The sequence below is a fragment of the Hylobates moloch genome, unplaced genomic scaffold, assembly GCF_009828535.3.
Source record: "Hylobates moloch isolate HMO894 unplaced genomic scaffold, HMol_V3 SCAFFOLD_5, whole genome shotgun sequence".
Taxonomy (NCBI): Eukaryota; Metazoa; Chordata; class Mammalia; order Primates; family Hylobatidae; genus Hylobates; species Hylobates moloch.
Window position 1 is genome coordinate 136,629,069 of NW_026652280.1, and position 27,948 is coordinate 136,657,016.

Here is a 27,948-nt window from a genome sequence, read left to right on the forward strand (position 1 = left end):
ATACAGCTTGTCACTAAGATAGGGAAAGGTAACAGTTTCCCTATGCGATGAACTACATTTCCTATTATTTTCCCACCAACACCAGAACAACACTGAAAAGGGCAAGAAATTAAATGATACTTGTGATTCTGTGTTATCTTCCAAATGGTGGTGATACTGGAGGTTGTGTTAATAAGTCATTAAAATTTTTATTTTGTTGTAATAAAATTTATTTTTAGAAAACATTTTCTATTTATTGGCAACCCTATATTATTGGTAGAAAAATGTACCATATAATCAGAACTCCAAACTATGTCAAAAAAGCTATTATTAAGAAATGTGTTATTTCTTGTTACTTATTCTTAAAAAACAAGACCCCTAACAATCCACATACCTCTACTGCATTCCAAGTCCGTAAGAGCATAAAATCTATGACACGAGGTGCTCGGGAGCAGCAGTACCACTCAACTATTGTGAGAGCTGCTTACTTGAGGCACTTTAAATTAAAACAGGAAATAAATCAGTATTTTAGCAAATCTAAATTTACAATTTGGACTTGATGTGTCTGTCCTTAGTGAACTGAGTTAAAGCAATATTGCACCAATTAAGCAAAGTAAATTAAGACCCCTCAAAAAAGGTGATATAGTAAGAAAATGTCAATTTAATCATTTACTTTAGCAAGCAAGCAATTTGTAAACATTCAGTAGCGGCAGCATCCAAGTTACAAACAATTTAAAAAGAACCAAGATTAGTGATTATAATTTTTCCTTCCCTTTCCCCAAAAGAAAAAAAAAATTTGGAAATGAATGACTTAAAACCTTACAAACATTGAACATTCAGTTATGTCTTCTATCAGCCTTCTATGCATCCTGTTTTATTTTAAAAGATGTATCTACTCCTAAAATGCATTATCTTGTAATAACTTGTACGTGAGCACTTGCAATCTAGGAAGTTGTTCCTGCACATCACTGTGCACATATCATCTTAGTTTAAATCCCATTTGCAAAGGGAATATTTATGTCTTGATTCAATGCCTCTTTGACTTCGAGTGGCAGGGTGTCAAAAAGGTGATCTTCCACAACAAGCCCGCTTTTCTTGAGCATCCGACACTGGCCCAGCTGGGCTGGCAGGCGGTCCAAGCAGTTCCCCTTCAGCTCCAGCTGAGTGAGCTGGGAGAGCTGACCAACTTTCTCTGGGAGTGAGGTGATGCAGTTTTGTCCCAGATTCAAAGTCCTCAACTTTATGCATTTAAACAATTGTTTTGGCAGAATGTCCACTTTGTTCCCAGTGATATGCAAATGCTGCAGGTTCTGAAGCAATCCTATTTCTATTGGAATCATTGAAATGTTGTTGTAGCTTACATCTAAGCATCTGAGTTTCTGTAAACTAAATACTGCCACTGGTAAGGATTCGAGCTTGTTGTTAGAGAAATAAAGTGACTCCAAGTTTTTGACATGGGTAATAGAGGGAGGAATAGTAACAATTTTGTTATGCCATAATTTTAAACAAGTCAGTCGTTTTAAATGCTGGAAACTGATGATTTCCTCAATTGTACGAATGTTATTTGACTTTAAATCCAGTTCCTGTAAATTAGAGAGGCTGAAAATAGCATGTGGAATTCTCTCTAGTTCACAGTTCTGGAGTTCCAGCTCAGCGACATTCATCATTTTCTTAAGGCTGTTCAGTACCAAGAGTTTAGTGCCGTCATTATGAATGACTAACTTTGTAAGATGTGGAGCCACATCTGTAATGTTGGAGGGAACTTTGGTCAAATTGCTCTTCACGTGGAGAATCTTAAGGTGCCGCAACTCTCGGAGAGATTCAAGTCCTATCATCTTATTGTTTTCAGAGTTCAAATTGCCTATTAAGTACAACTCTCGAAGGTTTTTGAGCAAATACACCCAGGCAGGAATTTCAGCCACATCGGTGAACTTCACGTGAAGGCATCTCAAGTGATCGCGAAGAAAGCTAAAAGCAGTCTGTTCAACTTTTGCAGGGCAGTGGCAGAGGTGGAGCTCTTGGAGGTTAGTCATTTGAGAAATCTTAGCGGGAATTTTAGCTTCTGGAATTAGTTCAAGCTTTAGCACATCCAGGTCTGTGAGGTCAAAGACAGCATCGGGCACCCCCGACAGCATGAACAGATGCAACTCCTGCTTGTCCTGGGCGTTGCGTGAAACGTGCTGCCTGAGTTTTTCAAATGTCCACTCATGGTTCAAACTAATTTCCCTAAGTTTATTTTCACTAACTTCTGACAAGAACACACCAAAACGCTTGGAATATAGCTGGTCATACTGGTCTACCATGTGGAGAAGGAACGCAAAATCGTTTTTGACATCTGGAATGTCACTAAAACTGCTCTCTTCTCTGACTTTTTCAAAAGAATATTCCTTCAAAGGTATCCTGAATAACCAGAAGAGAGTGTAGAGGCAGATAAAGCCATAAACACAAATAATGGATATGTAACTGATGAGAAGCTTTTTCAACATGTAAGCCATGTTGTGGGTGCACTCAAATACCTCGTAACCAGTCAGATGCTCAACTTTGGGCTTGCAGACGTGTTCGAAGCTGATTGCGTTGACAAAGTTTGCCGTATAGCAGAGAATAAAAATGAACTTGGCTGTCTTGATAACTGTCTGGACCACATAGAGTTTATAGATCAAGTCACTATCCTCCACATGGGCACGGAACTTCCTCACTTTCTCAAACAGGGCTTTCGCCTGCTCTCCATCCTTTTTATCCAGGATCGTCATGCTGGGAACTTCAATCACAGGCTTCTCAGCTGAAAACTTAAAGCCAGTTTTACTGATCATTGGTGTACTGGCGCTGGGGCTCCCTTCATCACTGCTGGTAGAAACATGCTTTGGTAGAGTCTGGGCACCTGTTATTCTCTGCTTGTTTTCCTCTGAGTCTTCACATGCTGTCTCAGACAATGCTTTTGTAGTCCAAGGGGATTCAAAGCACTTTCCTAATATTGAAACAAAATGTTCTACTTTTGAGCATGTTTTGGGATATTTGAACCAAAAGTTGCTACTGACCATGAGAATAATAGTATGTATAAGAGCAAGGTATGGGAAGTACTTAGAATACCACGGAAGGGCCAGATGGTAACACATCTGATTAATAAATACATATTGCTGAAAATCCAAGTTTGTTTTTCGACCTGTTGGATCTTTCTTCTCTTTCTTTGCCTCCTGATTTGGAAGTGCAAAATCTGTGCGAGGATATGTGGCTCTGAGAGGTATGTCAGGTGTCACAGCAGATGTCCCAAAGGAAATGTCATTTGTTGTCCGCCCATCTTGGTCTCGGTTGGTGGCTGCTTCCATCTTCGGGATGTTGGTGGTGACCTCGGCATTTTCTGGTGGTGTATGTGCCTTTGAATTTACAGGAGATGGCAATACTGGCAAACAGACCACCTGATCTTTGGTAAGTTGCATGGTTCCTGCAAAGATGGCTACCATTAACATAACAACAGCCAGGTAATCCATAAACACATCCCACCATGGTTTCAGGATTCGGTAAGTTGGCTGAATGTCATTAAGTGATGCAACTTCCGCAAGGGTAAACATTCCTAGAAAACAAGAAGACAAAAGACATTATTCTAGAGATGCAAGTGAAAAGAATAAATGAGAAAAACCCTATGCTTGCTCCAAACTAAAGTTTTCTCATTCAGGTCCTATCTTTTTATCCAATATAAATGTAGTAGAAAACAAACTAAAAGGGGAATATATAGCTTTTCTCTCCTAGTGCAAGGGAAGAGGGAAAGAATGAGTAAGAATTGCATTCTAGGTAAGAAATGATGACAGACTGCACCAAGTCCATAGTGGTTACTTAGTGGACCTTGAAGGAGGATACGACAGCAGGATGCCATTTGTTGTGGACTCATTAAAGGTTAAGACTGAAATTTGGAGGTCAAGGAGTGGGATGACTCTTACTTTGTATAAGCCAAAATTGAAGGGTCTGTGTATACCATTAAATACCATTAAACTCTGGATAGTCTTATGTTCCAGACTTAGTTCTAACACTTACTAATGGTTGATTCCTTAAGCCTTGTGTATTTCCCATCTGTATAATAGGGATGAAAACGTCTAAGGGTTGTTGGAAAGGTTAAATTAAGTAATGATTGTGACGCTCTTAGCACACCCTCTGGCCACAAGTGTTTGTTAGCTGTTTACGTTAGCTCCAATCACTCTGGTGGAAGTGTCCGTGAACAGTTGAAAGTAAGGGTCTGGTGTTTAGGAGGAGTCTTACTATACACACTTGGGATGTATCAATATATATAGCTGACACTCTGGCCTTTGATGCAGTCCTATGGAAAGCACGTGGTTTGAGAAGACAGCTCAAGACTCAGGTGGCCATGAAATAATCAATGATGGTGGTGCTGAATAAGTCAGCACCAGGAAGACATATGATCTCTACCAAAGCAGGTGACCTGAGCAGCCATGAATGAAGCCCCGGTGCCAGGAAACTTGAAAATGTGGTTATTATTTGCTATCAGCTGGCAGCTTTATAGCACTGGAACTAGTTTATACAAATAATAAAGGACGAGGACAATCATCCTGGAAGTAACCAAGAAAAACAGTGTTTATAGTGGGAAGTAATGGGAATACGCTGCTCTAATTATGTGCATGAACTGAATGTTTCAACTTCTTGAAAAACCACATGACCATATTTTGCTTTCTTGGGAGGTTCTTGGTTTCCATATTCATATTGCTTTGTCTTTTTTAAATAAATAAATCATGTTATTTCTTTAAAAACTAGCAAAAGACCAAGCAATAAAAACCAAGGCAAGTACCCCAGAGTTTTGGAAATGCATGTATTTTTTTAAATTAAGGATGGAAGATGAATTTTTAATGTTTTATTTTTATTTATTTATTTATTTATTTTTGAGACAGAGCCTCACTCTGTCACCCAGGCTAGAGTGCAGTGGTGCGATCTCAGCTCACTGCAACCTCTGCCTCCTTGGTTCAAGCGATTCTCCTGCCTTAGCCTCCCGAGTAGCTGGGACTACAGGCATCCACCACCATGCCCGGCTAATTTTTGTATTTTTAGTACAGACAGGGTTTCACCATATTGGCCAGGCTGGTCTCGAACTCCTGACCTTGTGATCTGCCCACCTTGGCCTCCCAAAGTGCTGGGATTACAGGCATGAGCCACAACACCCGGCCAGGAAGATGAATTATCTATTCATGGGTTGTCTGGAATGCTGTGTTGAGGAGGATTCTGAGGCTGATCCTGGTTTCAGTAGGAAACAGTGTCGTGACTGATTACTCATGTCTTCCTTGGATGACACAGTGAAGAAAGGTGGCATTAGTACTTTGATTCTGCTCTGTTTTAAATTAAGTTTCTGAAAGCAGGGACCAGGTCTTTTTTTTTTTTCTGAAACCCTTCCACATACCTAGTACTGCACAGAGTAGGTACATAATATTTCTTAATAAAATACAATGAATACTACAGCAATGATCACATCTGTAGTTAGTTTTGTAAGCGAAATTATCTCTTATGTTAGCAGGTAAACACAAGCCTAAGAACTCTAAACATAAAATTGTTAGAAATCACATTCCCAGACTTCAGGGCTTAAGTATGAAACGCCTGGTATCCAGTCTTTGTAAAAAAAAAAAAAAAAAAAAGAAAAGAAAAGAAAAGAAAATTACCAAGGAAGTGAAAAAAAGAAAAATAACTATTTGTCCCTTAGTAGGGGAAGTGGCAGATAACATGCCCACTTGAACCCCTTTTATTCTGAGCTCCTGTATCTTGTGTGGGTTTTGCTTTCATGAATGGCTTGGATAAGCAGGAAGAAAGGCTACTGGAATCACAGCAAGCTAAACTAAATGAGAAACAGCTCAACCTCATGTCATTTTGAGCTCTTCAGTTCCTATCTAGAATGCACAAAACACAGCATCAAGCACAGAATGACTCTTACTTCACGTACAGAGACTACAGAGTACACCTTGCACAGGTTTATTTCTGGCAAGGAACGTAACAGTCATACCTGGGGACCGTGGCTTTTGGCTTTAAAGGGCCATCTGCATGAGTAATAGGAACAATAGATTTTTTTTGCATGTAATAGTTCTTTCAAATAGGATTTTTCTTTACTTTTTAAATAGAGTCATTAACTGCATAATGGTGTTTTGGTCAACAATGGACTGCATATATGATGGTGGTCCCATAAGATACAAGATGGTGGCTCATGCCTATAATCCCAGCACTTTGGGAGGCCAAGGTGGGTGGACATTTGAGGCCAGGAGTTTGAGACCAGCCTGGGGAATATGGTGAAACCCCATCTCTACTAAAAATACAAAAATTAGCCAGGCATAGTGGTTCACGCTTGTAATCCCAGCTACTTGGGAGGCTGAGGCAGAAGAATTGCTTGAACCTGGGAGGAGGAGGTTGCAGTGAGCCAAGATCACGCCACTGCACTCCAGCCTGGGTGACAGAGTGAGACTCCATTTTATAATGAAGTACATAGAAACCTGATATAGAGCACTAATCATTGGCATTACAGATCAAGTAGGGCAGCGGTCCTCAACCTTTGTGGCACCACAGACAAGTTTTGTGGAAGACAATTTTTCCAGAAATGGGGGTTGAGGGGAGAGATGGTTTTGGGATGAAACTGTTTCATCTTGGTTGGATCATCAGGCATTAGATTCTCATAAGGTGTGCACAACCTAGATCCCTCACATGGGCAGTTCACGATAGGGTTCACGCTACTATGAGAATCTAATGCTGCTGCTGATCTGACACAAAGCGGAGCTCAGGCAGTAATGCTCACTCTCCCGCCGCTCACCTACTGCCGTGAAGCCCAGTTCCTAACAGCCCTTGACAGGTACCAGTCTGCAGCCTGGGGCCCGGGGACTCCTGAAGTAGGGGAAAGGACTGATATTCAGTAATGATGTTGGGAATTTGGTTTTCCATATGAATACATACATACATGCACACACACACACACCATCTAGCTTTGTGTGAGTACACTCTGATATTCACACAACAATGAAATTGCCTAACACCACATTTCTCAGAAGGTATCCCCATGAAGTGACATGTGACTGTGGTTGTATCTGGTTCTAGGGAGGCCAGGAAGTCTGGGTTGGCAGATTGAGAGATAAGTGAATTTTGAAAGTCGAGTGTACTGAGGACATTGGTTATTTGCCTTTTACACCATGATTATTACAACTGGTCTTTCTGCTGCCAGCCTTTACCTCCTTTAATCCCTTTTCCATCTTGCCATGGGTCCCTTGGTAAAAACTCTCCAGGCTCTCTCTGTTCCAGGCCAGTAACTTCTGCCAGTTTCTCTAACAAGCCATTCTCTCCCTTGTGTTCAGCCTCTCCAACACTTTGTTTCCTCTGCCTTGATTACTTCCTCCCTACCCCTCTTCACTAGGCTATCAGGTTTCTGCAGCCTTTTCCAGAAAGCCTTCCCCGATCCCCTAGTATGGGTGAGGTGCTTCTTCGATGTGTTCTCACAGAACTCTGTACCTCCGCCCATCACAGCCCTTATCACACTGTATTTTACTTGTCTGATCTCCCATTGGATTACCAATTTAATGAAGATATGCACTATGTCTAACTTCCTTCTTTGTCCTATGTATCCAATGCCTGACACATAGTAGGTGCTCAATCAATGAAATGATTTTGAGATCTTGATCATCATCTTCAGCATCCTAAAAATTCCTTGAGAACATTTATTAACATCCACAGATGGTATTGGGCAGAGGAGCATTTTATTAACCTGAATTGCTACCACAAAGCAACCTGGATCTATGCAAGAATGAACACTCTAAGCCAGGTCTCAGCATAAAAATAAATAGTTAAAGGACCACACAGCAGAGACATTGTTGGATTCTTGCAACCAGTGTTATTCTGCAGCTGTTGAAGTGTCAATGGTAGTTTTCAAGCACCTTGTACTCAGGACAGGCTTTGATCCCAGGAAATAGAAGAGGCTGTCCACCTTCCCAGTGGGAAAACAAATGTTCAAAGGTAGTGGCAGTGGGCATAGCAACAGAGTACAGAGTACTGTAACTTCACACACGGTCACCAGCTCTGGCCCCAGACTCCCCGCAAGAATGGTAACACTGAATAACAGACAGCACACGACCACTCCAACCTCAGGTGAGCTCGTGTCTTCCAGTACATTGTCTACTCTGCCACCCCCCACCAGAAGTTTTGTGCCCTTGCTGTTTTCTCCAGCCCATTTCTCTTTTTTCTTTCTATTGAACTTTTCCTTATTAAGTCCCAGCTCAAGCACTACCTTTTCCTTCAAATTGCTATCATGTTGTCTAACAATAATCTGCTTGTAGGCCGGGATGGTGGCTCACGTCTGTAATCCCAGCACTTTGGGAGGCCGAGGTGGGCAGATCACCTGAGGTTAGGAGTTTGAGACCAGCCTGGCCAACATGGGGAAACCCCGTCTCTACTAAAAATACAGAAATTAGCGGGGCTTGGTGCCAGGTGCCTGTAATCCCAGCTACCCAGGAGGCTGAGGCAGGAAGAATTGCTCAAACCCAGGTGGCGGAGGTTGCAGTGAGGCAAGATTATGCCACGGCACTCCAGCCTGGGCAACGGAGCAAGACTCCCGTCTCAAAAACAAAAACAAAATCTGTTTCTAATCTTGGTCTCTTCCACTAGATCTTGAGCTCCTTGTAGGCAGAGAATATGTCTCATTCACCTTTGTAATCCACCATGACCTACTCTCACCCTTGAAGAACACAGATGGCATTTAGTGATGATAATGGTGACAGTAATAGTGGCTATCACTTGTCATTTGCCTTCCACATGGCAAGCACTGTACTAGGGGCTTTACATCTGATACAACCTCCCAGTTTTATACAGAGCACATTCCTGAAAATGAATGTACAAAAGTTTAGTTTAAGCTTTTGGGGGCTAAGAGAATGGCTCTATTTCCAAATGTTGTATGAAATTATAAAATCCACCAGAATTCCTAAAATTAAAATGACAGATAATACTAAGTGCCGGTGGGGATGCTGGAGCAAATGGAATGCAAATACTGCTGGTGAGTGTGTCAATGTTGGGCAACTCTGGGAAATGTTTTAGTATTATCTACGAAAATTGAGCATAAGCACACTCTATGACCCTGCAATTCCACTGCTAGGTGTATACCTGTAAGAAACACGGGTATATATTCATCTAAAAACATGTATGAGAATGCTCATAGCAGCACCATCTGTATTAGCTCTAAATTGTAAGCTATCCAAATGCCTATCAACTGTAGAATAAAAGATGTGGTATATTTACAAAATAGAATACTAGGCAGCAATAAGAATGAATGATCTGGTTACATGGGTGTGTTCAATTTATAAAACGTGATCTGTACACTCAGGCTTCCGCTTCAGTAAAATGTTTTTGGTATGTATGCTTTCACTTCAATAAAAAGTTTCAGTAAAAGAAGCTGCTGCAGAAACAGCTGTCCTAGGAATGTGCTGTGACATGACATTGAGGCTGTGCCTCCGCCCTGTCCCAAGGCACACCCCAGCTGGCTGGGATTACATGCCAGGGAAGCCTGTCTCTTCCTCTGGTGGTCTCCCCTCACTATTTATTTCCCTGGCCTGAGAGTAGCTGCCTGCTTTCTCTGGAGTACAAAGGACTGATTCTGCCATAGAAAAGAAGGTGCAGAGGTAGGAACATACAATATCTGAAAGCTCTGGGTGGAAAAAGTTGAACACAGGTGGAGCGCAGTGGAACATTGCCTGAATCCTATTTAACCTTCACAACATTACTCTAAGCAGCCAAAGTGTTGTTATTTGCCCTTGAGAGGGGAAGAAATAGACTCACAGAAGTTGTGGACGTTAAATAATGAGTAGCAGAGTCTGGATTTAAAATCCCACCTAAGGCCAAAGCACATGTTCTTCCTACCGGATTACCTTTTCTTCTTTATTTCTCATGTTTGCAGTGCTTTTCAGTTTGCAAGCTACTTTCCTATACAAGATCTCTATTTATTTTCATAATAACCCAGTGGTCTAGGCATTACTACTGCCCAACAGTATGAGGAAACCTGAGGCTCAAAAAGCTTAAATGACCTCTCTGAGCTAATTAAGTGAGAGAGCTAACAGAATCTTTCATCTCTAAATCTTTTTCTCTACCACACATCATCCAATGCCTGTGTTATTGGCTAAGGGTTGGCTATGGAAGGAGGAAACTCCTTACTGTTGTCCTTGGCTTAGAGGTGACAAAGCGATGAAATTATGTAATCACCACCATCCTTTCCTGACATTCACTGGGAATTTAAGAAAGCCACCAGCCTTGTGCCAAGCACCATGGAGGGGAATGCAGAGATGATCTAATATAGATCCTTGCCCTCAAGGAGATCCCAGTCTAATGCAGGATGATAAGCAGTAAGTGTACAATTACAACATATTAGGTTGGTGTGAAAGTGATTGCAGTTTTTGCTACTACTTTTAATGGCAAAAGTTGCACCAACCTAATAGTAAGGGCATTGCTCTCACCTTAATACAAAGTAATATGAAGTTAATACAAAGTATAGCAGATGCACAGAACGGGGCAAGCCCAAGTCTGCATGTAGTAACTGGGAGAACTTCACAGAGGTGTGGTTTTGAGCTGAGAGATGAAGGAAGGGTGAGACATGAAGTGGTGGGGAGAGTAGGGAAAACAATTTTGACTGAAGAAATAGCAAGGGCAAAGGCATAGCATGAGATAAATGATGTGTTAGAGAAACTATAAATAATTTTAATGCTATCCCAGTTATTGGTCTAGTATACCCCTGTACAGATATCACATCTCATGGGTAAGCCAAAGTATGGAAACCAAAGCATGGATGTTAAGTATAGGCTTAAGAAAGTGCCCAGGCCATAAGGCAGAAAACCAGTACTTTCCAGCAATGTCAGCCACAGGACTTGAATTAATGCATCTGTTATACCATTTTACCCACCAAAAATGGGGATAATGACATATGTCCTTTCTACCAGGGGGGTATTTCAACCATCAACTGAATTAAAGATGCACAAGCACTTTGAAAACAAAAGTAGCTTTTCATATATACTGTGTATATGTATAAAGTATATTGAACACATATTTATATAATATAGTATATTAAGTACATTATGATCCTCTAGTGACTTATTTTAGGTTCAGGGCATACATGTGCAGGTTTGTAACATGGGTAAACTAGTTGCTAAGGCTTGGTGTATGAATGATCCCATCACCAAGATCAGCAGTCCCCAACCTTTGTGGCACCAAGGACTGGTTTCATGGAAGACAGTTTTTCCATGGATGGGGGAGGGGGATGGTTTTGGGCTAACTCAAGTGCATCATATTTGTTATGCGCTTTAATTCTATTATTATTACACTGTAATATATAATGAAATAATTATACAACTCACCATAATGTAGAATCAGTGCGATCCCTGAGCTTTTCCTGCAACTAGACAGTCCCATCTGGGAGTGACGGGTGACAGTGACAGATCATCGGACATGAGATTCTCACAAGAATAGCAGAATCTAGATCCCTTGAATTCACAGTTCACAATAGGGTTCACAGTCCTATGAGAATCTAATGCTGCTGCTGATCTGACAGGAGGCAGAGCTCAGGCAGTAACGTCAGCAATGCGGAGTGGCTGTAAATACAGATGAAGCTTCACTCACTCTCCTGCTGCTCACCTGGTGCTGTGCAGCCCAGCTCCTAACAGGCCATGGATCAGTAGCAGTCCGTGGCCCAGGGGTTGGGGACCCCTGATCAAGGTCATGAGCATAGTACCTAATAGGGAGCCTTCCAACCCAACTCCCCTCCTTTCTCTCCCCCATTAAGCAGGCCCCTGTGTCTACTGTTCCCTTCTTTGTATCCATGTGTATTCAGTGTTTAGCTCCCACTTATAAGTGAGAACATGTGGTATTTGGTTTTATGTTCCTGCATTACTTTGCCTAGGATAATGGCCTGCAGCTGCATCCATGTTGCTGCAAAAAACACGGTATCTTCTTTTTCTATGGTTGCATAGTATTCCATGGTATATATGTACCATATTAAAAAAAAATCCAGTCCACTGTCAATGGGCATCTTGGTTGATCACATGTCTTTGCTATTGTGAATAGTGCTGCAATGAACATACAAGTACACATCTTTTTTTGTAGAATGATTTGTTTTCCTTTGGGTATATACACAATAGAGATTGCTGGGTTGAATTACAGTTCTGTTTTAACTTTTTTGAGAAATCTACACACTACTTTCCACAGTGGCTGAACTAATTTACATCCCCACCAGCAGTGCATATGTGTTTTCTTTTCTCTGCAACCTTGCCAGCATCTGGTGTTTTTTGACTTTTTAATAATAGCCATTCTGGTGTGAGAGGGTATCTCACTGACTTTTTGATTTGCATTTCTCTAATGATTAGTGATGCTGAGCATTTTTTTCATATATTTGTTGGCCGCATGTTATGTTTTCTTTTGAGAAGTGTTTGCTCATGTCCTTTGCCCATTTTTTAATGGGACTGCTTTTTGCTTGCTGATTTAAGTTCCTTATAGATTCTGGATATTAGACCTTTGTCAGATGCATAGTTTGCAAATATTTTCTCCCATTCTGTATGCTGTCTGTTTACTGTTGATAGTTTAATTTGCTGTGCAGAAGCTCTTTAGTTTAATTAGGTCCCACTTGTCAATTTTTGTTTTTGTTGCAATTGCCTTTGGGGACTTAGTCATAAATTCTTTGCCAAGGCCAACATCCAGAATAGTATTTTTTAGGTTTTCTTCTAGAGTTTTTATTGTTTTAGGTCTCACCTTTAAGTCCTTTAATCCATCTTGAGTTAGTTTTTGTATATGGTGAAAGGAAGGGGTCCAGTTTCAATCTTCTGCATATGGCTAGCCAGTTATCCCAGCACCATTTATTGAATAGGGAGTCCATTCCCCATTGTTTGTTACTGTTGACCTTGTCACAAAGATCAGGTGGTTGTATGTGTGTAATTTTGTGGACTCTCTGTCCTGTTCCAGTGGTCTGTGTGTCTGCTTTTGTATCAGTACCATGCTGTTTTGGTTACTGTAGTCTTGTAGTATAGTTTGAAGTCATGTAATGCGATGTCTCCAGCTTTATTCTTTTTGTTTAGGATTGCTTTGGTGATTTGGCTTTTTTTGGGTTCCATATGAATTTTAGAATCGTTTTTTCTAATTCTGTGAAAAATGACACTGGTAGTTTGATAGGAATAGCACTGGATCTATATATTGCTTTGGGAAGTATGGCCATCATAACAATATAATTCTTTCTAATGTGTAGTTAAGCCAATGAGAGAAGAGATCAAGCACCTGGTTTCTCTGCATCCTATCCATATCTTGAGGTTTGATCTTAGTGAATCAGGACTCAGAATGGCTATAAATGGTTATCAAGGGACTTTTGTTTTTTAACTTGAGAAAGGTATATTTAGTAAGTATTAATTGCATATATTCTTTGATTTCTCTTTTATAGTATGTCTATTGCAAAAGACTTAAATAATTACATTATGTGGAAGTGGGTTTCACATTCCAAAGCTTCTCTTTGTCAATGGCACACATGAAAATCAGCTTAACATTCCTGTAAGCAAACATTTCTCATGGAAGTCAAGGAAGCTTTTTGTACTAGAACTGAAAGGGAAAGTTATTGGACTTTGGTTGAACAAAACTAAATCTGAAAATAACAGGGTTGAATCTAAATCCTTTTAGAATTATGATCCTGTTTTCTTATTGAAATGTATGGTTAGTAGTAATGAAAAAAAAATCAATACCAGTTCAAAAATCAGAAGACATGATTGTTGAACAATTCTGTGATTACACTAAAAAACACTGAATTATATACTTCAAATGGGTAAATTGTATGGTATGTAAATTCTATCTCCATAAAGCTGTTAAACTAAAGAAACCAGATCTCAACCTTTGTTTATTTTACTGCCTAAACTGCCTTTCAACAAAAATAGGACAGTGAAGGTAGATATGATTGTAGCCTATTGTAGCTATTCATGCTAGACTACATTCTAAGTTCAAGTATGTTTTTAAATGATTGCTTATGTTATTACCTCTCTAACATTCATGCCTCATCGGTAAAATCTTAATAATAAAAACCATCTCATAGTGTAATGTATTAGGAACATCTGGTTTAGGGTCTGGCACAAAGTAAGCCCCCAGAGATGTTTGCTGAATCTGAATTTAAAAAAGAAAAAAAGAATCATTGAGGAGAAAAGTCTGTCTTAGTCTCTAACTGAAGATGACTAGACCAATTCGTTGAATTTTGAACTAGCATGTAGCACCATGTACACAGAGTAATCCTGGAATAAATGACTGATGATAAATATTTGGCATTCAATTTTACTTATTCTCTTAGATGCATTTAAATTAAAATTATTGGCTAGACACAGTGGCTCATGCCTGTAATCCCAGCACTTTGGGAGGCCAAGGCAGGTAGATCACCTGAGGTCAGGAGCTCGAGACCAGCCTGGCCAACATGATGAAACCTGCTCTCTACTAAAAATACAAAAAGTTAGCCAGGTGTGGTGGCGAGCACCTGTAATCCCAGGTACGTGGGAGGCTGAAGCATGAGCATAGCTTGAACCCAGGAGGCAGAGGTTTCAGTGAGCTGAGATTGCCCCACTGCACCCCACTGCACCCCAGCCTGGGTAACAAGAGCAAAACTCCATCTCCAAAAAAAAAAAAAGAGCAAAAATGCTCTTTGTTCACATTTGTTAGCCAGAGTAAATGTGGGTAGCTTGGTGACTGCTGGAAAACATATATTCATGAGATTGTTATGAGCAATAAAGGAAACCTTAGCATTAAAACAGAAAAATATAATCACCTAAATTAAAACTTTAAAAGTTGGCCAGGTGCAGTGGCTCACGCCTGTAATCCCAGCACTTTGGGAGGCTGAGGCGGACAGATCACCTGAGGTCAGGAGTTCGAGACCAGCCTGACCAACATGTGGAACCCTGACTCTACTAAAAATTTAAAAATTAGCCAGGCTTGGTGGCAGGTGCCTGGAATCCCAGCTACTCGGGAGGCTGAGGAAGAAGAATCGCTTGAACCTGGAAGGCGGAGGTTGCAGTGAGCTGAGATTGTGCCATTGCACTCCAACCTGGGCAACAGAGCAAGACTCTCTCTCTCAAAAAAAAAAAAACTTTAAAAATTTATCTGTACTAGGAGGTCTTAGTACCCCTATTAAAAGAAGGAAGCCAAATGGCTTTGAAATATTATTTAAATGAGAGTTTAATGTATAAAGAAGCAAATGGCTTGATTAATGTAATCAATGTAACACTCAGTTATACTTAGTTTTTCTTTTTTGTTGTTTTTTTTGAAATAGGGTCTCACTCCAGTTGTCCAGGCTAGAGTGCAGTGGCGTGATCTTAGCTCACTGCAGCCTTGACCTCCTGGGCTCAGGTGATTCTCCCACCTCAGCCTCCCGAGTAGCCCAGCTAATTTTTTGTATTTTTAGTAGGGACAGGGTTTCACCATGTTGCCCAGGCTGGTCTTGAACTCCTGGATCCAAATGATTCATCTGCCTTGGCCTCCCAAAGTGTCGGGATTACAGGCATGAGCCACCACATCTGGCCTGTAATTTTTCATGTAGGCATGAATTAACTAACCCAATCAAATACCAACTTTCACTTTCTTTCTGCAGAGAAAAAAGTCAGCCCTCTTGGTCAATCTGGGCAAATGGGAGAACATGCAAGAGACTTACGAGGATCAAATTCTCAAATCTTTCATTGAAATAAATCAAATGAGAACAAATTAAAGTTTATAATGAGCTACACCATCTCTACAACAAGCCTTCCCTAACACTCAACAGACACGTAAGCACATATGTGTATGTACACACACATACTCACACAGCACACCCAAATCAGTTATCAAAAATTTATACAGTTAAAGAAAATAACAAATGCTTCAGAAGCAATAGGGGAAAAAGGAATGATTTAGTTTTTTTTTTTTTTCCCCCAATAGGCCTCTGTATTACTGTATTATTTAAGTGTTAATAGTTATGGGTATTACAAGTATACAATATACTCTATAACCGATATAATTCTATATAGAAATGAAATGTCACTGGTGTCACTCCCTCTTAAAAGATTATGATAAGAAATTAAACTTTTAAAAATAGTTCCTTTCTAATGCTATTTTGGTTTAGATATCTCAAAAATAACTGAAACAATTTTTTTACAGAAAAAGTCTCAAGATTTTAAAAAACACTCCTTATGTAAAACTTATCAATCTCAAATTTTGCATTGGGCAAAAACCACCCATTTTGCTAACCACCAAAAGCTTTTTATAAATCCATTTAACACTTAAAAGAAGAGGACTATAGAAAATTCATAACTTGTGAAATATAAAAGAACTTTACACAAATTACATTTTAGTGTCTCTTTTAGGATTTCTTCCTAGTGTAGTGCTATTCACAAAGCAAATTTGCTTCAGAGCTAAGGAACATAACTCAAATATGTTAATAGGTCTAAAGCAAAATATCTTAGGAATTAACAAAAATGTGTTAGCACACTGCTGTGAATTTGTTTTTACTTCTAGCTCTCAATTCTAAAAGTCAAGGCCCACGTTTGAGGGCTTACAAATGAGATTTTATTCACAGAACAATAAAAAAGAGGCTCTAAAATCAATGGCTTCCACATTTTATTCCATACAATCTCAGTTTCTTCTGCAAGCTATCACCAGCATTCCCTTAAATCATGAACTCAGGCCAGCAGAATTTCACAAGAGCTTCAGTTTCTATAGACCCCACTTAGTGTACCCTCTACTAGAAACTTTAACAAATAATTATGGAGTTTTTGCTATACGGTTCTGGGGATTAAAAAGGGAAATAATTTTTTAAAAAATTAAAAGCTGTCCTTACTGAGAAAGCAACTTAGAGGAAGCATAAAAAGAGCAAGGGATAATGACAATAGTTTCATTAGTCCCTAAAACAGAGTCTGGCAGCTAAAAGACCTTAATAAAGGCTCCAGAGAAAGTCATCCCAAACTGAGTGAAGAATTTGGTCCAACTTTATCGCCTAACTTCATCCAGTTTATGAGACAGTCAGTAGGATTTCTAATGGGAACTTTGCTTGCATTTTTAAATTCCCTGCTTCTTTCCATCTGCAAAATGGACATCTTAGATTAAACTTGACCATTTTCCTTTCAAGTTTACTGACATTTAATAGTATTTCTTCTAGCATATACCTGGCATAGCATATCCCTGACACCCAAGCAGCTTTCCATGGCCCCAGGAAGTTGCCACATTCTTTTCCAGTTACTTTTTGGGACCAAAAGACCCTCTGATCATAAACCCATAAATATCTGCTCTGGTGACAGACAGCTGGGAGCCTATCAGTCCTTATTCCTGGTTTGGTACAAACTGCTGGAAAAGTACCTGAGTATCCTGCCCTGGTGCTTACCTCACTAACCCTCAAAAAGTTCTCAAAGTTAGTATGAGAGAAAAATACTCAGATACAAATTCTCATCCTTGGATAGGTAGCTTATTCAGTTAAAAGGATTACTTCGTAGTTTATTGGGAGATTCTAGCCAGTAGGACCAGAAATGAATGCAAAGTCAGACAATGACTGCTCATGACACTAGCAGAACTATCAGTTCTGTCTCCCTGTCTTCCTCCACTTGGGTTTCAATGCCTCCACCTAATGGGAGGACAGTTTCTTTTATCTGCATATCCTCAGGGCACAGCACAGATTAGGCACTTAATAAAGGTCTGTTAACAGAATGAATCACTCACAAGTGTACAGCATTCCAGAAGGGTGCTCAGAAGGCACCCAACCTGAACCAAATACTGGCAGTGAGAAAAGGTCACTATTAATTATACCAAAGTCAAAATGATCAACTCTGACAGGCATTTTTCAATGTCCAGCTGGGCAACATATTAGAACTCTAAAAAAACAGGTTATTCTGATGCTAACTCATTCGGATAGACCACCTGCATGTAGTTTGACTCATAATTAAGCACTCTACAGGAAAACAAAGACAAAGGTAAGCTTGGGCATACCCTCACTAGGAGACAATACCAAGAACTAAGCAGAGGGCAGGTGATAAGCCAGTATGATCTCTGGGGCAGTGGCAAGCAAACACCGTCTTAGCACATAACAGGTGATATAAAACGGCAGAGAGGAAGGAGCGGCAGAGAGGAAGGAGCTCCAGAGAGGGAAGACCCTTGAGACAGTGAAGGTGCCGGCACCTCAGGCCTCCTTTTCCTTGTCCTGCATGGGGTTTTCTGCCCTTCTGCATTGCATGGACAATGGAAGCAGAAATTCTGACTGGGAGTAACCCTGGAGTTAGTGGTGAATGCCATATGTGTTAAGGCAGAATACCATGTGCAAGTGTTAAGCAAGTGCCCAGCACATGGTACGCACTGAGTAACAGCTGCTGGTTATTATTCACTGTGTGGAATAAGGTGCTTTATAGAAATAAACCTATCAACATTCATCTTTACCACCCGATACTGAGAAGTTTGTCTTTCATGATGAAATGGTATGAGCCATGGAACCCAGATGTTCTCCACTTGGCTTTGGGTTCCAAAAAATTCAGTTTTATACAGGCATTATAAGCATTAACTCTAAGTCTTCTTTTAATTATTCATTTGCTCATTTATTCCTTTACCCAAGAAATATATACTGTATACTCAAGTGTTAACACTATGCAAACTCCTGGAGAAAGCTTCGGGAGTAAATTCAGACATATTTCCTCTCTCACACAGTGCATAGTGTAGGGGAAAGAAATATTCACCCAGTTGCGTATATAAATTAAATTGTCAATATGAAGAGCTACCAACAAGAGATACAGGCTGAGGTAGATTTGCCATGCAGTGAAAGAAGGTTAAGGGTCAGGAGCCTATCCTCGCACTGACCGCTTCCAAGGCCCTGTACTCATATTTGTATCTCTAATTTTATTTTTCTTAAAGACAGCCCCTCAAACTGCATAAATTTCAGATCCCGGGAAGCTTGGACCTTCCCCCGGTTGCACGGTACTATGAAAGTGCATAAGGGGGTGTTTCCTCCAGTTGGCAAGATCAGGGAGGAATTTTCTGAGGAATCATGATGGAAGGGAGGTGTGAAGAAAGAGTATAGGGGTATGGTGGCCCAGAATGTACAAAGGCCCTGTGGAGAGAGGGGAACAAAGAATGACCAGAGAACTGAAAGACGGCTAGTGCCCAAAGCTTGAAGAGTCACAGGAACATGCAGTGTGAGATGATGCTTAGAAGTGTAGTTTGATGTCATCAAACTAAGGGCAGTTTTAAGTCACTGGTGTGTTTTTAGCTGCAGAATGGAGGTTGATGAAAATTAAATTTGTGCCTTTTAAAAGATTACTCTGGGTTTAGCATACAGGTTAGTGAGGGAAGATATAAGATCAGGAAAGCAGCTATTGCATGACTCCAGGCAAAGGATATATGTAGGTAGTTAAAACTAGGTTGTGAGTGGTAGAAAAGGTACTGAGTAAAATGGATAGATTAATGGGCTAATTAGAGCAAATAGTTTACACCTGTATAAAGACAGCTAACAGATGGAATAATTTAAACACAAATAGCCTACAGTCTCTATTATAGAGATAATTTAAACTAGAAATTCAATTCTGAAGTTGGTAGTATAATGGATAAGAATGTGGCTTAAGGAGTTAGCTTGCTTGAGTTTTCACCCGTTTCCACCTTTCACCTGTAAAATAGGAACATAGATAATGTTTCACATCACTGTGTAAACTTGGGCCTTCATTTTCCTTATCAATGAAATGGAAATAAAACCCCACTGTGACAAGGTACACACACCACCCAGTGTAATGTTGAACACATGGTAGGCCCGCTCATTGAATGTTCCTACCCTAAAAATTCCACAAAATTGGATTTAAATGTCCAGAAAAATTTGGGGAAGGTGGGGGCCCTTGAGGAAAACCCAGGATTTGAAATGTGGTGGTGACAGGGGAGAAATAAAGATCATGAAGGCTTTGAGAAGAAAAAAAAAAAATCAACGAAGAAAAGAGAGAACAGAAAAGCAAGAAAATCAATAGATGAGGAGACATAGAGTTAAACTATGTATCAGTCAAATATTACAGAGATCTTAATCTCAATCTCATTAAAGCATAATGAAGACAAATATCATTAATGACCTTTGACAATATAATCGCTAGTGTAGTGGAATTCATTATTGACATTAAAAAACACTTTAGAGCTAAATAAAAATTCCCCTAAAGGGTTGGCCTTTCAAAGTAATACAAACAAGTCCTTATTTTCGATGTAGTGATAAATTGGTAAACTTGGCTAAATATAACTTTTGTTCTATTTCAAAGGATTTGATAAAGCAAACAAATGTTTTATTCATATTCGATTTATTTAATTCTGTTTCTAAGTACTTAGCATCTATTTGTGCAGCTCTTATGAAAATAACAAATGATCTTTAGAAAAGCAGATCTGATAGGACATTTAACTGGAAGCCCTTTACAAACTAAGGTGTGCTTGGAATTAATGGTCTCTTCCCTTTCCCCAAATTATCTTAACTAGCAGAATTTTAGTAGAGAGCCACTGTTATGATGCTATAATTTCTAACATTTCCCCCTGCAATAAAGCATTAGTAGAGATGTAGGGCTGAATCGCAATTGAGCAGCCTGCAGTTCATAAACACGCTTAAACCTTCCTGTGGTGGGAAGGTCCAAAATATAAACAAACATACTATCTTTCTTTCTTTTTTTGTGGGACTTTTTTGTGAACTTCATGTGAGAACATGCTTTCTAATTCAGTATGTTGTTACTTATTTTAGATGAATTGCTTCTTTGAAGATTATGGTCTTTGACTTTGCTAATCTTGGATATTTACTTTCTGATAAAGCACACCTATTTAACTCTCAAAAAATGGCCCAAGATAACATTTTTGAAAAATTATTTTGCATACTCAAATGTCAAGGGTGCCAATGCATTTATTTAAGCACCTGCTATTTTGGTTGTAGAGGTCATTAACAGTGCTTCCCAATCTGTTTCACTTCATGGCCCACAGAGGAAAGGACATTTATATATGCCCTGGGGTAAACTGAGGAGGGCGAATGCAATCAGGGAAAGGGTCTCCGGACCTGCCCAAAGGAGTGAGTATTTCAGCCATCCAGTAGCCATTCCTGGCACCTCCACTGGGAATTCCAGCCTAAAATATCATACATTGGTTATAAATTAAGGTCTAAATCTTACAAGTGATAGAATTTATCTATCTATGATGTGATCATTATTGGAGTAATTAAATGCCATCTTTTTTCCTCATAAAATCAAAAAACAGTAAACACAGATCATTATACCCAAGAAACAGTTGCTTGTTTGTGTGACTTTATATACAACATGTTACAACTGTAATTGTAGGATTGTCTAATGTGTTGATGGACCACAATACCTTTAGATAGAGACTGCAAATGCTAAGAAATATATAAGACTGAGGTGACCAATCATTCATCTACTCATTCCTAAACACTACACACTGTGTTAGGTATTTAGGATTTGTAGCTGGCAACAACGTATCTTGCCCATCATAGACTTTACCAAACCTGCGTTGTCATGAAGCCATCAAGCTCATAATCATTTACATTTTCAAATGCTTAGCTTAAGTAGTGTGCTAGGTGCTGAACACACCACACACACACACACACACACACACACACAGAGTAGAGCAAGATAGATAGACTCCTTGCCCTCCAATAACTTAAAGATCCACCCATACTTATCTTAAGTAGTTTGGAAAAGATGGACCATGGACCACTACCACCATTCTGCCCAGAATTATTTAGGGTAGGCAGCGCTAATATCTAAAATGACACAGCCACGTGTAGTGACTCACACCTGTAATCCTAGCACTTTGGGAGGACTGCTTGAGCCCAGGAGTTCGAGACTAGCCTGGGAACATAGTAAGACCCCATCTTCACTATATGTAAAACATTTTTAAAAAGACAACAAAGTGTATAAATGCAAAAAAAAAAAAACAAAACAAAAAACTGTGATAACTGAGACCAGCAATAAGCAATAACAGTAAACAAAAACCAGGGACTTTTCCAGGAAAACCAAGTGTTACTGTCACCCTAATTATAGGCCACATGGGCTAGAAAGGTCTGATGCCATTATGTAAGGCTGATATATAAACATAAGTATAGATATTTTTAGGCAAATAATCTGTAGTCACATCATATCTTAGATATTTTACAGTTATAGTCCATCCAAAGTGGATAACATAGAAAGACAATTTTTACTTCTTTACCAAGGGGACTGACCTTTTACCATGGTAGGATGTTACATATTACAATTATTTTCTAGTAAAAAATTTGGAGTACAAAAAGAGATGAAATTGGCATAAACCATTAAAACAGCATTTCCCACACTTTTCCGTATCAGAATATATGTACAACATGACAGTATCCGTACTGTATAAAGCAGGAAACAGCTGAAGCTGCTCATGGTTAGAGGCTGCCCTGTACCATGGGCTGAGAGGATGTGCATGTCGGCAAGCATGTATTCATTCCGTTACTAGTATGCCAGGGGACATCAGCCAGGAAATTGACCCAAATTACGTAACACATTTGAGAGTGAGGAATACAAGAGAGTACGAAAGGAATAATTCTTCCACTTTGAAAATATATCAATATTATCTTTCAGAAAATACTTTGAAGACGGTGATAAACTGATATCACAAGTTGTACTGAATCTGAAAATATAAGTAATGAGACAAAAAAGTGTAGCGAGGATTCCATGTTGCAAGCATTTGTCTGAAATATGCACATGTATCCTATGCTGCCCATTTTCACCACAAATGCACTGGTTGAGGATAAGAGCTACAAACTCTTTTAAATTTACATACTCTTAACTCTGCATGGCATACTTTTCTAGAAGGAAAAAAGAAAGAAGTATTGAGTCCTGTTACTTACGTATGGCAAGTACTGAAGCTTTTAGGGTAGGTCCAGATGTTTTTTATTTTTAATCACTCATTTCCTCCCAAGTTGACTTTTTAATCAAAATAGTCTTCCATTCCTATGATAACTACTAAGTGTGCCCCCAAAACCATTATTTAGTAACAGACACCTGCCACCATCACCACCCAGTTTAGCTAGGTGCAAAGGAGCCCATCTAGAGATAACATTTCCCAGCCTCATTTGCAGCCAGATGTGGCCACCTAATGAGGAGGGACCAACAGGATGTAAGAAGCAGTTCAACTAACTTCCTGGTAACCTTCATAAAGACAAGGCTACTTGACTTGGCCTTCCTTTTCCTTTTTTCCTGAGGGCTAGAAATGACAGCAGGACAACCTTAGAAATCATGTGTGTAGCACAGCAGTGCTATCCTGCTCATATCTGGACTGTTCTGTGAGGAGGAAATAAACATCTATCTTATTTAAGTTATTCTATTTGGGTGTCTCAGCAGTTTAGTTGGTAACATAATTAATAAAACATCCAACTACTAAAAAACACCTCTTAAAAGCATCTAGAAATAGATTTGGACAGACTTATTTTATAATTGATTCTTGTTTATAAATACAAGTATTTTATAAACACTAAGGACTTAAAGTGGAAGTATAAACATAAAATAGTATTTTATACTAACAATTTGTGAACAATATATTGTAATTTATTATAAATAATAGAATGTAGAGATTATATTACAAACAAACATAACATGATATAATGATAACTATAATAAATTAACAGGGTAAGACTTGTGAGAGACAAAATGCACCAGACAATTAAAGAGGTGATTTTCTTCAAGCTATTGCAATAAAACACTAGTGAGGGCTGTCTCAAAGAAAAGGAAGGGGTCTGGAGTTTTATAGAGGCAGGTAAACAAGGAAGTCATCTGGGAGTCAGGAAGGACAGAGATGGGTCTAATCTCAGAATATTGGAGAGCAAGATAGCCCTTTGTGGTTTTCCAGAACACCAAAGGGTGGGGGTGGGGGGTGAGGGTTGGAAAATTGAAGGATGGGGAGATTTTCCAGAGTACAACTCAGGGAAAGTTCAATATTGTAAGATCCTAATTAGAAAGGGACAGTAAGGAACCCCTGAAGGGTTTTAACACGTGAGGCAATGAGGTCACCGTTCCGTTTTAAAAAGAATTCTACCAGGAATGTGGAAGCAAGACTGAAGGCAGGAAAGACTGGAGGCAGGGAGATGAAGGAGAAAACTACTCTATAGTCAACATGATTTCCAGTCAATTCAGTTTTTCAGTTGGAATAGCTGGTGCTGGTATAATAAATTTAAGTCAAGGTATCTAGTAGTTGGTTGTCCTGAATCCTAAGAGAAAGATCTGGGATTTACAGATTTATGACTAATCCACACATGCAAGACGAGATAATCCAAGGAGAGCACACACAGAGAGAAAAAAGGCCAATGGCAGAATCCAGGGGATCACTAGCATTTAGGGAACTGGGAGAAGAAAAGGATTCAGCAGAGGAAAGAAGGGTGGGCCAGAGGACGAGGAGAACTATGAAGAGAATGTTGGCCTAGAAGCCAAAGGAGGCAACCCCTTCTGGAAGAGAGTGGTAAGCAGTATTGCAGGTGTCAAAAGCAAGTCATGCACATTAAGGGGCAAAACTGACTGCTGGATCTGGCAGCTGAGAGTCACTTGACACTTTGGCCTCAGCACTTTCGGTGAAGAAGCCTGGCTCACAATGTGTAAGGGTATGTGGGAAAGTATGAATATTCACCTCTCAAATCTCAGCTGGGGACGAAACAAAAGGCTGGTACAACGGCAAGGGGGGGAGGCAGGTATGATGGGAGGGTGTATTTTTCAGGATGGGAAAGGAGTAGGGAGGTAAAAGTTGGAAATAGCAGGGTGAGACAGTACCGAGATGCCTTTCTTATGGCTACTTGTTTCTTATTTTGAACATAAAGTCAAATTATACAAACACATTTCGACAAGGAGCTATAACTCAAGCATACAGCATGTTGCTATGACTTCATAAAACTACACAGATTAAGGAATTCAGAATCCCATGGAAATTCTTAAACAGAGTTTGGACATATGTTGTTTGATTTTCCCTTCAGCAAACTGGTAAACATTAACCCTGCTAACCACCATATTGCTTATCCCATCATAAAATTTTAAAAGGTTCTTTTTTGAAAAGTCTAAAGGCAAAAAGGTAACTTGCAAAATAATTCCACAAACTACATAACTAAAAAAAAAAAACAAAAACCCAAAAACGCACGGACATATGAGTGAGTAGCTCTGTATATATTCAAGAAATCCAAGCAGTGTCAGGCTTTCTCACCCGCTGAAACTCCCTGGGAAGGTCAAGCATTCAGAGAACTCAGGTCAGATTACACTGAAAATAAGGTGGGAAAAGAAATATTTAGTATTTCTAAGGAGAGTGTCGGTGACCTACAGCGTCTAGTTTACTTCTCATTTCCTTGACCATGGTATACAGGGACAAAGATGAGGTAGAGAGGGGAGGAGCTGTGCACTGCTGGCGTCTTTACAGGGAAATCTTGGGCTGTATCTTGCCATTCAACACTGAGGCTACTGCTAATAGGCAGGGGAAGACAGGAAGAAAATTACCCCTCCTGAATAACCAAGCACTTACATACTTGAGCTTATTAAATTGTCCTATCCATCCTGAGCAGTGGTATTACTGCTCCAGTTTTACGGAGAGAAAACAGGTTTTGAAAGTTTGAGTAATTCGACCGAGATCACACAGCTAATACAAGGTGGACCAGGATTCAAACCCAGATGTGACTGACACTATGAAGCCCATACTTGCCCCCTCAGTTTATTTTAAACTAGAGATTAACTCAAATTAAATTAAATTTGCTTCTACAAATTAAAAAAAATCATTAGAAGGAACCCTCAAAGTGAAGGTGACAAAATGCTGGCACTCAAAGGCTGCCTAAGGGCACAAGGAGTAAAGTCTAAAAAAAATGAAACAACTTAACAACCCAACTGTCATTTAACAACAATATTACCTAAGGTCTTTATCATAATCTCACTTTTTAAAAGACAATTCCATGGATTCCAACTAATCTGATCCTCACAAACTACTAGGAGACAAAGAAATAATATCAACTTTATTTTATAGCCAAGAAACTTGTAACAAGGAAATGGCAGAATGGAGATGAGAATTCCAGACTTCTATAACATCCAGTGTGCTGGAACAGTCCTCCAGTAAGTGTCATAGTCTCAAATTTTTTTAATCTTATCTTCAAAAAGTTGTTAACAAAGTCAGACCAAATATTCAGTATAATCTCTTCACTAAATTTAGGCTGTGAAGATTTTTTATTCTGAATTCATTAAAGTGTAACCGTAATTCTTAAAAGAATAAACAACTCACTTAGGCCTACTGGCTCATAAGTACAAAATATGTACTGATCACCCATTATAAGCAGAATAGCACCTTAGCTGTGATTTTAAGAATATGAAAGGAGGGGCTGAGGGGCTTAAATTAGAGCCAAGATTCTTACTCAGTGAGGGGATTTGGAATATTTACTAAATTCTTTTTTTTTTTTTTTTTGGGACGGAGTCTCGCCCTGTTGCCCAGACTGAAGTGCAGTGGCGCGATCTCGGCTCACTGCAGGCTCTGCCTCCTGGGGTCACGTCATTCTCTTGCCTCAGCCTCCTAAGTAGCTGGGACTACAGGCGCCCGCCACCACGCTCAGCTAATTTTTTGTATTTTTAGTAGAGACGGGGTTTCACCATGTTAGCCAGGATGGTCTCCATCTCCTGACCTCGTGATCCGCCCGCCTCGGCCTCGCAAAGTGCTGGGATTACAGGCATGAGCCACCGCGCCCGGCCCTACTAAATTCTTGTAATTCTACTTTGCCAGATAAATTTCCTATGCTGCTCCTGAATGATGTACCATTGGAACCCCATATACATTCTCTGTCTCTTGAATTAGGAAATGAAAAAAAAATGGCACTGGAAAAATATATTTCTACCTATTGGTTTTAGTTATGGAGTCAGGGGCTACATAATCAAACTCCAAAAGTGGCATCCTAATCATCTATACCAAACAGCTACTGTCTGTAAACAATGATATGTGAGGAGGCAGTGTGTTTCCTAAATGACTCAGGTCTTTATTACTAATGACACAATCACAAGCAGAAGAAAAACCAGACCTGAATTGCACAAGCATAGCCTGAGAGATAGTAATACCACAGATATAAATTACAGGCCTCCTCTAAATCAGATACTGTCATCAATCTCACATAGAGCTTCCTGCCCAGTGAAATCTGCCTTAATTGGTTTTCATTCTGTTGTTGTTGTTGTTGTTGAAAAACTGAAAGAGAGCGAGCGAGCCATCTCAGGCAGCATCATGGGAATTTCAGACACACACACACACACACACACACACACACACACACACACACACCCCCACTCCTTTAAAGCTCAAATGAGTGCATCTAGATTTCAAGGAAATACTAACAAGGAACACGTTGAGGGTATTTTCCACTGGTTTAAAAATAAAGCATTCTACCCTTTAAAAAAATAAATCCCCAAATTATAGAAACAGGAAGCAGCAGCTGGATTTATCATCCTTCATTTCCTCTGAGAGTCACGGTAAGGAACTCCCCGTTGAGACAAAAGCCATGGAGAGGTTAGCCCCTCCTGCCTGGACCCACATATCCACATGCTGCTGCTTCTGGTCCAACATGGTCAATGGTCGGCCACTTCAAAATCAAACTTGCTTTGTCTTATAAAGCATTCTGTGTCCAAGCCCTGCGTTTTGATAAAATGAAAAACCTGACTAGCATTTAAACACACATACATAACTGGTCTTAGAAGGGCCTCACTCTAATTTCTCATGAAGATGTCTCTTTCCTGGGCTCACCCAGGAGGGCTTTAGGGACCTGAGGACCCAAACACACAACAGAAGATGCAACCGATTCAACAGAAGATGATGATGACAACACCCCTGAGGAACTCTGCAGCCTTGATCTGGTGGCTGTACTGGAAGAAAGCAAGAGCGCTGGCTGGGTTCTAGTCGTCTTTCATCCATTTGTGATTATGGTTGAAATACTTAGTCTCGCTCAGCCTCAGTTCGTGTCTATGAAATGACAATGAGACCACCTAT

General features: G+C 39.8%; 1 protein-coding gene across 3 annotated transcripts in view; it reads right to left on the minus strand.

The window, feature by feature from the left end:
- Nucleotides 1-201: 201 nt before the first annotated feature.
- The window catches only part of LRRC8D (leucine rich repeat containing 8 VRAC subunit D), a 116,326-nt gene continuing 88,579 nt past the window's right edge, over nt 202-27,948 (minus strand). For all 3 annotated transcript variants that reach the window (XM_032155407.2, XM_032155409.2, XM_032155408.2), the window contains one exon: nt 202-3,547. In XM_032155407.2, coding sequence (XP_032011298.1) covers nt 969-3,545 — 2,577 coding nt within the window. In that variant the 5' untranslated portion in view covers nt 3,546-3,547 and the 3' untranslated portion in view covers nt 202-968. The remainder of the gene's footprint in view (nt 3,548-27,948) is intronic.